Source organism: Pongo pygmaeus, chromosome 11, assembly GCF_028885625.2.
Source record: "Pongo pygmaeus isolate AG05252 chromosome 11, NHGRI_mPonPyg2-v2.0_pri, whole genome shotgun sequence".
NCBI lineage: Eukaryota > Metazoa > Chordata > Mammalia > Primates > Hominidae > Pongo > Pongo pygmaeus.
In genome coordinates, this window is record NC_072384.2 from 108,321,579 (window position 1) to 108,335,466 (window position 13,888).

Consider the following 13,888-nt stretch of genomic DNA (forward strand, 5'->3'; position numbering starts at 1 on the left):
CTCTGTCTCAAAAAAAAAAAAGAACATCCTATGGGCTAAACCATTGTTTCTCAAACTTTGTATGCACTCAAATCAATAGGAAAGCTTGTTAAAAAATCCCAGAGATTCTGATTTCAACAGGTCTCGGGAAGGGTCCAGTCATCCTTACCCAAATCACACTCATGATTCTAATGCAAATGATACTCAAATCACACTTTGAGAGATCCTGGGGTAGACACACTGGTGCTGGGGCCCTGCCCTCACAAAAGTAAAATGCAAAGTCATAGGCCCATGACAGGAGTCCATGAGAGTGGAGGGAGGGAGGCTGCAAAGGAGAAATGTTCGATTATATCTGGAGCATTAGAATTAGGGGTGGAGGGGAAGGCAGTCAATAAAGTCTTGCAAAAAAGTCTTTAGGGGTGTAAAAGATTTTTCACACCCAGAAGTCTTCAACAAAGTACAATGCAGAACCATAACTAACATGGTCAAACATCAGCTGTCCTCCTGATCTCAATGCTTTTCAGGCTTGCTCCATTTTTCACCTGAAAAAAGGGAGGGAGTTTCACGCTCTTTGGTTTTTTATTACTGTAATTTAATTAAAACTTTTTTATGTTAACATATTTCAAGGTACAAAGACGGATAGGCATACATACAGGCATCTATCTTACTGCAAAATTAACCTGTACTTTACCCCCACACCTCAATTTCTGGGACTGTGTGTGGTCCAAATTTGCTGAATATACAAATGATTAGATGAAAATATTAATGCAAGAAATAAGTTGGTACTGCTATATTACTAGATTTCCTTACCTAGTGGATATATTTTAAAATGGCAAGTTTTTCACTTAAGTATGTTTCTGTCTTTAGGGAGTATAATAGATTTTAGAAAATCTCTCAAGTAGCTTTTATTCTTAGGTCCATGAAAAGCTTAGTTTTTCAAGGAACTTAGCTAGAAATTAAGGAGAATCTTAACCTACCCAAGTCTATCTTAAAACTGTATCTACACCAGTTTCTCTCCCAGTGAAAGGTCAGTAAATAAAAACTTTGAAGTCAATGTGGAATCCAATGGTATATTAACACTCTCTTTAGAAGTTACGCCGGAAATGAACACATGATGAGAACAATGTTAACCAAAAAGGAAGCTACAAAAAGGGACAAGAACTTTCCAGACCAAAGTATAGCAACAAAGACTAGGAGAAATGAACGGCTTAAAAAAAAAAAAACGACAGCACAGCTATGGCCTATGAAGTTCAGGAAGGTCCATCAAAAGATCTATATCTTCTGAAATTCAAAATGATTTTATTCTTCTGAAACATATCAAAGACCAACATGTGACTTCTATGATGAGAATACCAGGAATAAATCAAAAAAGCAAATTTATATCCTATAAAATCAAAGGGCCTACTTATATAAAGTGATCAAATCTCTTTGAATTTTAGGATATGAAATAGTTTAAAACACAAATTATATAACATTCTTCTTCCATAGACTCGCATTACTACTCTAGTATGTATTCATATTCTTCTTATACATTTATTTTTATTTAAAATTATTTCCTGGCCTCGAAACTTAAGACTGCAAAAAGTAAAGTAATTTATTTAATGATAGACATCAGAGCCAGGAAAAGAATTTCTATGTCCTGTCTCCTTAGTCAATTGATATTTCTACTAGTTTAAGTTCTCTTCCCCAAAGGAAAAAGGTATTACTTATTAAATAAAGTTTAAATGAAGGACCACATTAATCTCATTTTCTCTAACCCTCTATAGACATTCAAAGGATCACAAAATGAGAGATAAAAGGAACCACACAGAGCAAAGTCGGTCCCTCTAAAATATGCCAGACAGAGGTGGAAGAGCTGGAAGGAAAGTCTAAGACCTTTGAGTTCAACTGTGTGTTATAATTACTTATTTATTTGTCTGGCTTCCAGTTTTCAAATTCTGTAAGGACACAAAATGAGACTGATTGCCTTGTTCACTCTGCAGAAAGCATAGTGCTTAGCACATAGTAAGGCTTCCATAAACATTTGCAGAAAGGCTGAATGAATAAATCTCTATCTTGCAGATGAGAAAATTCTAAATCAGACAAGTTAAATGACTTGTCTTAAGGTCAAAATTCCAGGCCTCTTGCCATTCTACTCATTTTCACCCACGGCCATCAAGTTTTCTTAAATAAGAAAAAATACAATCCACTCTGGATATTTTTGTTAACTTGGCCCAACAGGATTACACATAGTAACCCTCTTTTCTCCTCTAAGTGACAGCCTTCAAACATAAGGGGATAATACTTATGTCTTCCCTATTCTAGGTTACATTGATTTGCATGCTATGGTTTTTAGCTCCTTCACTATCACACATCAATTGATGTGGATGAGTATTTTTTCTTTTTTTTTGAGACAGAGTCTCGCTCTGTCGCCCAGGCTGGAGTACAGTGGCGCAATCTTGGCTCACTGCAACCTCCACCTCCCGGGTTCAAGAGATTCTCCTACCTCAGCCTCCCGAGTAGCTGGGACTACAGGTGACTGCCACCATGCCCGGCTAATTTTTTTTTATGTCTAGTAGAGATGGGGTTTCACCATGTTGGCCAGGCTGGTCTCAATCTCCTGACCTCGTGATCCACCCACCTCGGCCTCCCAAAGTGCTGGATTACAGGCATGAGCCACCCTGCACCCGGCCTAGGATGTGTATTCTTAAAGAATAGCATACATAACTGAAGTTTCCGGATATGGTCTGGCCAGGGCAGAGTGCAGCGAGAATATTACCTCTTTTTTATGGATCTGTTTTGTAAAAGCTTTCCTTTTCTTTCCTTTTTTTTTTAGACAGGATCTCACTCTGTCACCCAGGCTGAAGTGCAGTGTCATGATCATAGCTCACCGCAGCCTAGAACTCCTGGGCTCAAATAATCCTTTTACCTCAGTCTCCCGCACAGCTGGGACTACTACAGGCATCAGCCACCAGGCTGGGCTATTTTTTTTTTATTTTTTATTTTTTGGTGGAGACAGGGTCTTGCTATGTTGCTCAGGCTGGTCTCAAACTCCTGGCCTCAGGCAATCCTCCCACTTCAGCCTCCCAAAATGCTGAAATTATTGACGTGAGCTACTGCACCAGTCTTGTAAATGGTTTTCATGTAGCCATAGCAACACAAATGCTGGCTTCACGGCTACCTCATTTGTATGCCCACATGGGCTGCTGTTAGCTCAGGTTTTCTCTACCTTCTATCTTTGTGGTTAATTTTCTGAATACAAATAGAGGACTGTTTCTCCCTACTAAATCTCATCTTGTTTGTTTTGATCCATCCTCTAGCTTAATGTTTCAGAATCTCAATTCTGTCATTCAACATATTAGCTCTCCAAACTAGTTTTGTGATAGCTGCAAATTTGATAAGTATGCCTATAGTATCTTTATCCAGGTAATTATAGTTGTAAGTGAGCAAATACCATTAGGTTGGTGCAAAAGTTATAGCGGCTTTTGCCATTAAAAGTAAGGGCAAGAACCGCAATTACTTTTGCACAAACCTAATAATAACAGCTAGCCTCGTATGACACTTACTAAATGCCAGGCAGCGTTCTAAGTCCTTTAACGCAATTTATTCTCACTACAAACTAATAAGGCAGATGTGATTATTTTCTTACATCTGATGAAACAGTGGAGGTACAGAGAGGTTAAGTAGTTTACCTAGGGTCGCACAGCTGGTGAGCAGAACCAGAAACCCAAGCAGTCTGGCTCCAGAATCCTTGCTCTTAATTACTAAATTATTCTGCTTCTCATTATTATTGCTTACCTTTACTGACAAACTTCTAGACTGAGAGGGAACCATTAGACAACAATCCTTGAGTAAAACTGCAAATTATTCACAAAACAATGCACATACTACAATCTCTGATAACCCAAGTTAACAGAGATTATAGTATGTGCATTGTTTTGAGGGCTTTGCCAAATGCTTTCCCGAACACTAACTGCTATATAGCACAGACCTGACCTACTTATCTAGTATGCCTCAATTTCTTTTGTGTGCCCTCAGACTATAAAGTCCTGGGAGTTACAGACCACAACTACACTTCCTCTTGTATCTCCCAGAGCACCTACTACAGCATGAACACACAACAGAAAGTTTTATCTTTGATAGATGGTAGCAAAAGCCAAGGAGATTTTCCCTGAGTTAAATTCTGTGGGAACTAAGGACAAAGTTTAAAGTGGGGTTGGGGGTGGGGGCCACTTTAGCTCTTTAGCTTTCAAATTCTCTAGTACAGATTCCCTGACATGAGCAGAGACAGGGATGTAATGGTCTCCAAGCCACTGGCCATGATGGCTTGACCCTTGGTCACCCTATCCCATTCTTCAGCTCACCCCCTTTGAGCCCTCCATAGCCTTGGGAGGCTGGGTGTTTCTATAAGTATTTGAAGAGCACAACCTGTACCTCATTCTTATTTGCATATCCCAAGGTGCCTGTCAGAGTGGGTGTAGCACACAAAGAGGGGTTTGAAAACTCCCAACTAAAACTTCACCTAAGGATTTTACTATAAGCAACCCCTCCACGGTTATATTCAAAGTTGGAAAAACAAAATTTAGCCCTTTATTGCACACAAATACCTAGGGATTTCTCCTCTGGAAGACAACAATCCAAAACACTCAATAAGAAAATGACTTAGACAATACAACATAAGAAGGCAACAATATGCTAAACATTTCTCATGTATCCAAGTTGTTTATACGTTTGGGGAAGGGTCATATCTGAGTTTTCCTTCACTGTCTTTTCCTCCCCCAATTAGCTACATAGCTATTCCCTAACTCTAATAAATCTTCACCTTATTACTTCTAGGTGGGAGACAAATTTGAAAATAGTAGTAAAGATAATAATTGGAGATATCAAGGAAAGTCAATTTCCTTATTTCCACCTCTCAGTTCCTTAGAAGATCTGGCTCTTTGGCTACTAAAGGACCCCCAATTTTTCACATGGGAATGAAAACAGATTTTGGTTACCTTAGAACTTCTTGTTTTTCAAGAGCATAATACACAACAACCCTTCTGGGCACTTAGAAACCAACAGATCTTTCTTTATCTAGATTCACATTCATAAGAAGTTCCCAAATTCTATTTCCCTTTTTCTTAAGAATTGCTATTCTACATGATTTACCCAGAAGCCGATAAGTAACTAACTAGGTCCAACCCAGAAATACTGCTTACTTCCAGACTGGCAGCCATTTAATGAGTAATTAACCACCCCATACTTTCTATCAAGGATGCTTGTATTGCTAGGGTAAAGGTATCCTTTATGTCTAAATGATGCCATAAAACAGGCCTTTGCCAGAAATACGCTCTCATTTATCATATGAAATGCCATGTGGTATTAGCAAGGTCGATAATGTTTGTTCAATATATTTTGCTTTCATAGGAGCTTGAAATGATTTGTTTTTGCAGCTGTAACAGAGTTAAATTAGGGATTTAGCTTCAGCTTAGCTAGTTGAGCATATATAACTAGGCGCTATTAATTATCTGCCTAGAATCCTTTGGTCATCTTCCCACAACTTACAGCATCCTTGGAGGACTAAGTTATACCAAAAGCAGCCAGATTTTATCCTCGGGTAATTAATCTTGGCTTCTTGGTTACTAAGAGGAGGCTAAAAATTTGAGTTTTTATTTCTTATTCCACAACCCCCCCACTAAGCATATAAATGTTATTAGTACATAGATTTTTTTCTAAAGTTGAGCAAGGAATTTAACATAAAATCTTGGTGTAAAGGCTAGTTTCAGACATCCATTCCCACAAATAAAAAATTAAAAAGCACAACTTTTCTGGCCTTAAAGCACCAACAATCAGCCCCCTTCTCTTTTTCTTTCTTCTCATACTGCTGTTCAGGCTTAAACAGAGTACAGGGAGAGGAAGTTAGCTACAAAGATAAACTCATCAAAAGCCTGTCCTACAATTCTAATTGCCCTCTACCTGTTTGTGAACGTTAGCTGGGAGCAACCGCTGAAAAGCTTTGGGGGAAAAAAAGCAGGGAAGAAAATAACGCAGGGGAGAGAAGAGAGAGAAGAGGGGAAAGAGGGGTTAGGGTGGGGCAAAGAAAAACTAGAGTGCAATTCAAACAAAAATGAAACTCTCTCTCTCTCTCTCTCTCTCAAACACACAAAGAGGAGGAAAATGCCCCCCCACCCCCCACCCCAGGTCCTAACAACATACTTCTTTATCAGATGGTCATTGTCAATCAATTAGCCCAGGCAGCAGGGGTCTGTGATGGGGGGGCACCCAGGGAAACAATGAACAGCCCTGTTGTATTACTATTTAATCACTTTTGCTAAATAAATAGAGCAGCCCCGAGGTGCTGTCATGTCAAGGGAATTTATAACAAAAAAAAACTTCATTTTTCATTGGTCATTACTTTTTTCCCTTCAGGACAAGTGAGGGTTATTACTGTAGCCTTAAGTTCCATCTTTGTGTTTCTTGCCTTTGATTCCCACTCAGACCCTGCCACTTTCTGGCACTAATTTGTCAGGCTGAACAAAGAGGGGATTTGTACCTCCTGTAAGGTCTCAATTAGGAATGGCTTCTGCTGTATTATGTGCCATTCAGAGAAGACACAATGCCGGTAATTACAGGAATTTGCACTAAATGGCTGAAGAATTCACAGCAAAACTTCTCCCCACCACCTCTTGCGTTTACCCCTCCCAAGGGTTGGAGGGAAAAAAAGGAAAGCAAAAAAGCTCTTAATGCCAGAGAGATGTAATTACCAACAGCAGTCCCAAGAGGTTAAACAGCAGCCAAGGAGTAAAACCATAAAATCTGACACAGTGAAAATGGTGTAGGGGATCCCCCAGGCTCACTGTTTTTCTTGCTGTCTTTGCTGTTAACATGTTCAAATTCAGTTCAGAATTGGGAACTCTGCCCTACAGTGGGCCATCCAATTTCATCTCCAGATTACAAAACAGTCATACAAGGAACACTTCCAAAGGTGAGCTTTGCATCTCTTGTCACACTCAGAAACAAGTCCTTGGGCCCTTTTATTATAGTACTCAATTGCTAGGTTTCTTGATTGCTAGGAAATTATAGGAAAAATATCTGTGTGTGCTAGTGCCAAGAAAACTATGTATCTATTAAGTGCAAATAGGTAGGTGCAAAGGTCAAATTCCTAAAGAAAACAGAGCTGCTTAGATAGGAGGAATAAGTTCTAGTGTTCAATAGCACTGTAGGATGGACTATAGTTAACAATAATATGTAGTTTCAAATACCTAGAAGGGAGATACTGAATGTTCCCAACACAAAGAAATGATAAATGTTTGAGATGATGGATATGCTAATTACCCTGATCTGATCACTATACATATGTATTGCAATATCTCTATGTACCCCATAAAGATGTATATTGTGTCAACTAAAACATTTTTTAACTAAAAAAAAAAAACAGAGCTATTGCCTTAATCTAATTTATATGGCATTTTGTGAATAACCTAATTTAGAATCACATACAGGTAAGTACTTCATAAATATTTTAATAAGCTGTATAGTCATTTGTTTCAGCATTAATACTATAACACCACAGATTCCCCATTGCCAAACACAATTTTAAACCTCAACCAGTCATTTCACCGAAGAAGCATGCCTCATTTGCTGCTACAGAGGTGTCCCTGAAAAGCTGTACCACCAAATTAACTGTTCCTAAATACCATTCCCATCATGTGCTTTTCTGCTCAAGAACCTTCTGTGACTTCAGGGTCAAACATTAAATGTAATCTGAACTGTCTTTATTTTTATAGGTCAAAAATGACTGAAAATCTGCAATTTCACATAGTTCTACCTGGCACCATCTCTGAGAGTTCTCTAACCCAATGCATGGGCCTCACATCTGTAGCAATTGTCACAGCTGCCTTTTGACATTCACTGATGTGATTATTTGATTCATGTCTTCCCTAGTGGACTGCAAATTTCATGAAGGCAAGGACCATGTCTGCTTTCCTCCAGCACTGACCCATCTAGGTGCATCCAAGTTTCTGGGCACACAATAAATGACAGAATGAATGAAAAAACTAAGTTTTCAAATTTTAAGAAGTAGAACTAGCAAGTGTAAGGGTCCTAGAGGTAGGCATGATAATAGTAGGTTCCAGGAACAGCAAGAAGACCAGTATGAGGCTGGGTGCAGTGGCTTATGCCTGTCATCCCAGCACTTTGGGAGGCCGAGGGTGGGGGTGTGGATCATGAGGTCAGGAGTTCGAGACCAGCTTGACCAACATGGCGAAACCCTGTCTCTACTAAAAATACAAAAATTAGCCGGGCATGGTGGTGCACGCCTGTAATCCCAGCTACAAGGAAGGATGAGGCAGGAGAATCACTTGAACCCGGGAGGCAGAAGCTGCAGTGAGCCGAGATCATAACACTGCACTCCAGCCTGGGCGACAGGGCGAGACTCTGTCTCAAAAAAAAAAAAAAAAAAAAAAAAAAAAAGAAGACCACTATGGCTGAGGCTTCCTAAGCTCAGTGCAACCCTGGAGCTGCAGAAGAAGCCATGGAACAGTCACACATAATCAGATACAACTATCAAAAATCAAGTACACATTTAAGAAATATACCGTTATGTATCAGCATATATTTTTAAAACCATAACCTCAGGCATTTTTGGATAATCATGGTCCATTTTTTTCTGCAGGGGCTGTTTAAGTTTTAAAGAAGGATATAGAAAATTCTTCACTTACAGAAAGAATTTAATGAAATAAGGCCAATTGCACTATTTTGTAGATTTAAAAGCCAACATTTGTGGCTCCCCTGAATAGCAAGTAAATGACATCATAATAAAGAGCTACTCCATACAATCTTCCACTTTTAAAGTTTATTCATCCAAACCATTTAAAGGGGGAAGAACTAAGTAGACATAAAAACTTATAAAGGGGCACACTAAAACCATGAAATACAGTGAATTAGCCTCTCCTTAAAATAATACATAAAGCCAAAACTCATCAAAAACAATGTGCTGAAGTTTTTGGCATTTTGGAAGATCAACATGCTATGCCACCAGCTTTTTCACTGAAGGTGTGTTTTTATGAGGATGCAAAGTTAGAAGACATACGTACAAAAGGAAGAAGCAGCTGGTTTAGATTAACTGTGTTTGTGAGAAACACAAATCAATTTTTAACGTTCCATCTGCTATAATAATCTCTGATATAATGAACAGTCTCCCAGGTAATTTAAAAAACATTCAGAAGTTTGCTTAACAGGTTTTGGCCTTTTTCTTTTGAGACTCTGCCCCCTACAGGAGATGAGGAAATAAAGTATTCTTACCTAAAAAACCAGAGTTCAGCCTGGCGCAGGCGGTGGCTCACGCCTGTAATCACAGCACTTTGGGAGGCCAAGGCGGGTGGATCACCTGAGGTCGGGAGTTCGAGACCAGCCTGACCAACATGGAGAAACCCCCATCTCTACTAAAAGTACAAAATTAGCCAGGCGTGGTGGCGCATGCCTGTCTGTAATCCCAGCTACTCGGGAGGCTGAGGCAGGAGAATCGCTTGAACCCAGGAGGCGGAGGTTGCAGTGAGCCGAGATCATGCCATTGCACTCCAACCTGGGCAATGAGAGCGAAACTCCATATCAAAAAAAAAAAAAAAAAAAAAGAAAAGAAAAAGAAAAAAGAAAGAAAACCAGAGTTCAAGTGCTGGTATGAAAAACAACCTGGTAAACCACAAGTATCACAAAGCAACTGAATGCAGCACTTTCTGAGGGAAGAAAGGGCATATAAATGGAACAGCTTTTCTTTCATTTCTCTTTTTTTGGAATGTGCCACACTATACAAATTAAGACTGACTTCTCCCTGTCCCAAATTAGAAACCTGTCTCTGCCCCATTCATTAGAACTCCAAACCAAAGCACAAAGTTAAAAGTCAAGCAGTGCAAATAAATTTTAGACTGCCTTCCTCCCCTGATTCCATACTACTACCCTTACCCAACCTATCCTCCACAAGCCAAATTTAGTGAGCACAAAATTTAGACAGCAAAGGGAAGCATCCTATCATATGGAACCTAACTAAGGCAGCTGCCAGAAATTTCTATTCCTGCCCATTATATAATAATACGTTTCCTGTTCTTTTCTACTCAGCTTCCTTCTCCCTCTTTTGCTCACTTTTCTTTTTTTCCTGATTTCATTTCTCCAGCTGCCGGATGCGAATGAGCTTGCTGAATGGCACCTTCTTACCTACATTTCTCCTTCCTCTTGAGTGTCAGGAATGCTACGAATGCAGTGCAGAGCATGGGCAGTGCACACTCCATCAGAAGGCACACTTCTGAGAGGGAGGTGAATTAGGCAATACCTCTTGTGAAATACCTGAGGCTTTTCTTCCCTCTTTTACTAGAAAGTTTCTTGATTCAGCTACTCCAATCTCCACATCTTGAGAACTAAGCTGAGCTGTTCTTCCTTACTCCAATAACACAACAGATTTGCTGACCACGTCTGTAATCTAAAGCCATGGAAGTGTACCATAATTCCAGGATGTCCAGAGTAAGCACTTAGTAAATTATTATTGAATGCCTGAACTTAAAAATATATGTACTAGTATAAGACACTGAAATGTCAGTAATTTCTATTTTTTTTAAAAAACTGCTAAAACTAGTATCTCATTTCAAAACCATTTTCCAAAAGTATCTGGGTGACTTAACACAGGTCTTTCTTACCTACAGATACATATATATAAACTAGTAGAGCTTCTTTTTTTTTTTTTTTTTTTTTTTGAGACGGAGTCTCGCTCTGTTGCCCAGGCTGGAGTGCAGTGGCGCAGTCTCAGCTCACTGAAACCTCCGCCTCCGAGGTTCAAGCGATTCTCCTGCTCAGCCTCCCGAGTAGCTGGGATTACAGGCGCCCACCACCACACCTGGCTAATTTTGTATTTTTAGTAGAGACGGGGTTTCATCATATTGGCCAGGCTGGTCTCGAACTCCTGACCTTGTGATCCACCCGCCTCGGCCTCCCAAACTGCTAAGATTACAGGTGTGAGCCACCGCACCCAGTCTAGTAGAGCTTCTTAACTGGCTCAGTGTTTCTGGTCTCTCCGATCCCACTCTGCAAGTTTCTGGTCCACAATCACTGAGGCCCTTGAGTCAAAGCAAGGATGATTCACTCAGTCCTCACTTTGGGTAATTTATTTTCCATAGAAAAGACTAGCATCATAACTAACCTAAGTTCAAAACGTGGGTTTTCAATGGCCACCCTTATTTGGCTTTTTTCAATGCAAGAGCAAGGACAAAATTTTAAATGTGGTTTTGGCTGGTAGTGAGCTTCTTGATCATTTTTAAACAACATCTTAAATCTAATAGACTTGAATTAAAACCTTCCAAATCATGTTTCCATTTAAAGCCATTCTCATGGTAAATTTAATGTCACAAACTTTGGGGTTTAATGGAAGGAAAATAATTTTATTTAGTTTATAATAGATATCTAGATCGGGTTCAGTGAGGTTTTAAAACCTTTTTTTTTTTTTTTTTTTTTGAGATGGAGTGTTGCTTTGTTGCCCAGGCTGGAGTACAGTGGTGCAGTCTCAATCTCGGCTCACTGCAACCTCTGCCTCCTGGGTTCAAGTGATTCTCCTGCCTCAGCCTCCCGAGTAGCTGGGATTACAAGCACCCACCACCAAGCCTGACGAATTTTTGCACTTTTAGTAGAGATGGGGTTTCACTATGTTGGCCAGGCTGGTCTTGAACTCCTGACCTCAAGTAATCCACCTGCCTTGGCCTCCCAAAGTGCTGGGATTTCAGGTGTGAGCCACTGCACCTGGCACAATTTTTTTTTTTTTGGTAATTTTACTGTTTTAGGAAAGGTGGAAAGAATGGGGAGTAGAGAAAAGATGCAGTAATAAGCTTTCACAAAATAAGATTGTTGACCTCAAACTCCACTTTGCATCTCATCCTTACACAGCAGTTCCAGAAGGCCCGGGCTTACCCATGATGGGCATAAGCCCATAGTGACTCAGTGGTCATCTGCTGAATCATCATTTACTCTGCTTTTAGCCACCCCCACATTTTCTGTCAAGACTGATTTTCTAGATTTCACCTTAAGAGGATTTGACAAGGTCAAGATCAATGACAGTTACTGACCGTGGCCATTTTCCTTGCCTAAGGAGTTTTAGTAGTCAGCTTTGGACTTGAATGTTTCTTATGAGACAATTTGTGACATCCATATTCACAGTGGCCTTTATTCAAGAAAGCAGAGGGAATGGAATCACAGCCGACTCAGGAAGCCTAAATTCTAGTCTGGTTAGGCTTTAGCCAAATCATTTTGATTCAACGGGATATATCATAGCTGCTTCTATTTACTTCAACAGCATAGGATAAAGATGGTCGTCCTTATGTTTTAATACAGTAATTTAATATAGGATGTTTTAATACAGTAAGCTTCTTGAGGAGAGATGCTTTTTATAAACAGGAGGCAGCTGTGACTAGCCTATTAAGGGGATTTTTAAAGTGAATTCCAATTGTGGGGTTCAGGATTGCTCTTTAATGAGCTATAGGCTGAAAATCTGCTTCATACCTGCACATTTGAAACTCTGAGCAGTGAGTCCGCGTTCCAAAGACAAAGTCGTCAAAATGCTCAGGAAGCTGGTAGTCACAGATTGGCGTTTGTTCTTCCTGAGTTCATGCCCACCTGTTTGATCCTTGGGTTTGTTCCTCAGTGTGACTTGCAGGTTTTGCTCTGAACTCCTCGCCACATTGGCAGCTATCTTCAGAGCCTCCATCCATTCCTGAGCCCTCTGTCGGGTCTCAGCTCGGAGGCGAAGGACATCCTGGGGGAAAATGACTTGAAAGCAAGAGTCGCAGCCATCCAGGTTGTCCATCTGGACAGCCAGACACACGTCCACGTTGTAGCTCAACAGTGGATCCTCGTCTAGCTTGCCAGGCTGAAAAGCCATAAGGTAAGCCCTGCTCAGCACAAATGTAAATGCCTTCCAGTTGTTTTGGACAGTCAGCCTGTAGAGAGTCCCTGATTTGAGGATGTTTTGGTACTGTTTGGAGCTGTCCAGGACAGGGGATGGTGGCAGCAGCCCACTGGTTTTCTTCTGGAAACAATGATTCTGTGTATAGTCATCATGATGGCCAAGCCCTGGTGAGATTGTCGGCTCATTCTGCCGCCCCATGTAACCAGGCACAGCAGCATGCACGACTTCCCAAAGCTTCTGTCCCCAGTCCAAAGCCTCCCATGGTGACTCTGCCTTTAGCTGTAGCTGACTGTTGTCATACAAAACAGTATCCACCATCCTGGCCTCCAGGTTGCCTAAAACAGATATGCTCTGGAAGTGTGAAAGCTGGTACGTGGCATAGAGGTTTTGATTCCCACTGCTGTCGAGGCTGTAGAAGTATAAGTTGTAAGGTGAAAGTTCTGCATAACAGCTTTGCCAGTAACTGTCATGGTCCTTTCTAATCTCCAGGTAACCCTTCTTTAGAATGTTTGGGAATGTCTGCTTGTGTTCTAGAAAGAAAAAGAGAGGCAAAGTATTGATTAGAATTAGTTATAAGAAGGCAGGCACAAGAAACCACACAGATCAGGGCACAAGAAACTACACAGATCAGGGACTGACAGTCTTCTGGTTCAAATTAAACAAAATAAAAGTAGTAGAATCCCACGATGGTGCCTAACTGGCAAGAAATAGCCGGGGAAATCTTGAGTCTAAAAACTGTAACTAGGAGGCTGGGTGTGGTGGCACACACTTCTAATCCCAGCATTTTGGGAGACCAAGGTGGGAGGGATTGCTTGAGCCCAGGAGTTCAAGACCAACCTAGGCAACATAGTGAGAGCCCGTCTCCATAAAAAATTAAAAAATTAGCTGGGCATGGTGGCACATGCCTGTAGCCCTAGCTACTCAGGAGGCTGAGGTAGGAGGATCACTTCAGCCTGGAGGTTGGGGCTGCAGTAAGCCGTAATCATGCCACTGTACTCCAGCCTGAGT

The 13,888-nt window shown here is 40.6% G+C and overlaps 1 protein-coding gene across 2 annotated transcripts in view; it reads right to left on the reverse strand.

Moving 5' to 3' along the window:
* The window catches only part of PLEKHM3 (pleckstrin homology domain containing M3), a 204,045-nt gene that overhangs the window by 142,678 nt on the left and 47,479 nt on the right, over positions 1 to 13,888 (reverse strand). For both annotated transcript variants that reach the window (XM_054478417.2, XM_063647837.1), the window contains exon 3: positions 12,475 to 13,410. In XM_054478417.2, coding sequence (XP_054334392.1) covers positions 12,475 to 13,410 — 936 coding nt within the window. The remainder of the gene's footprint in view (positions 1 to 12,474; positions 13,411 to 13,888) is intronic.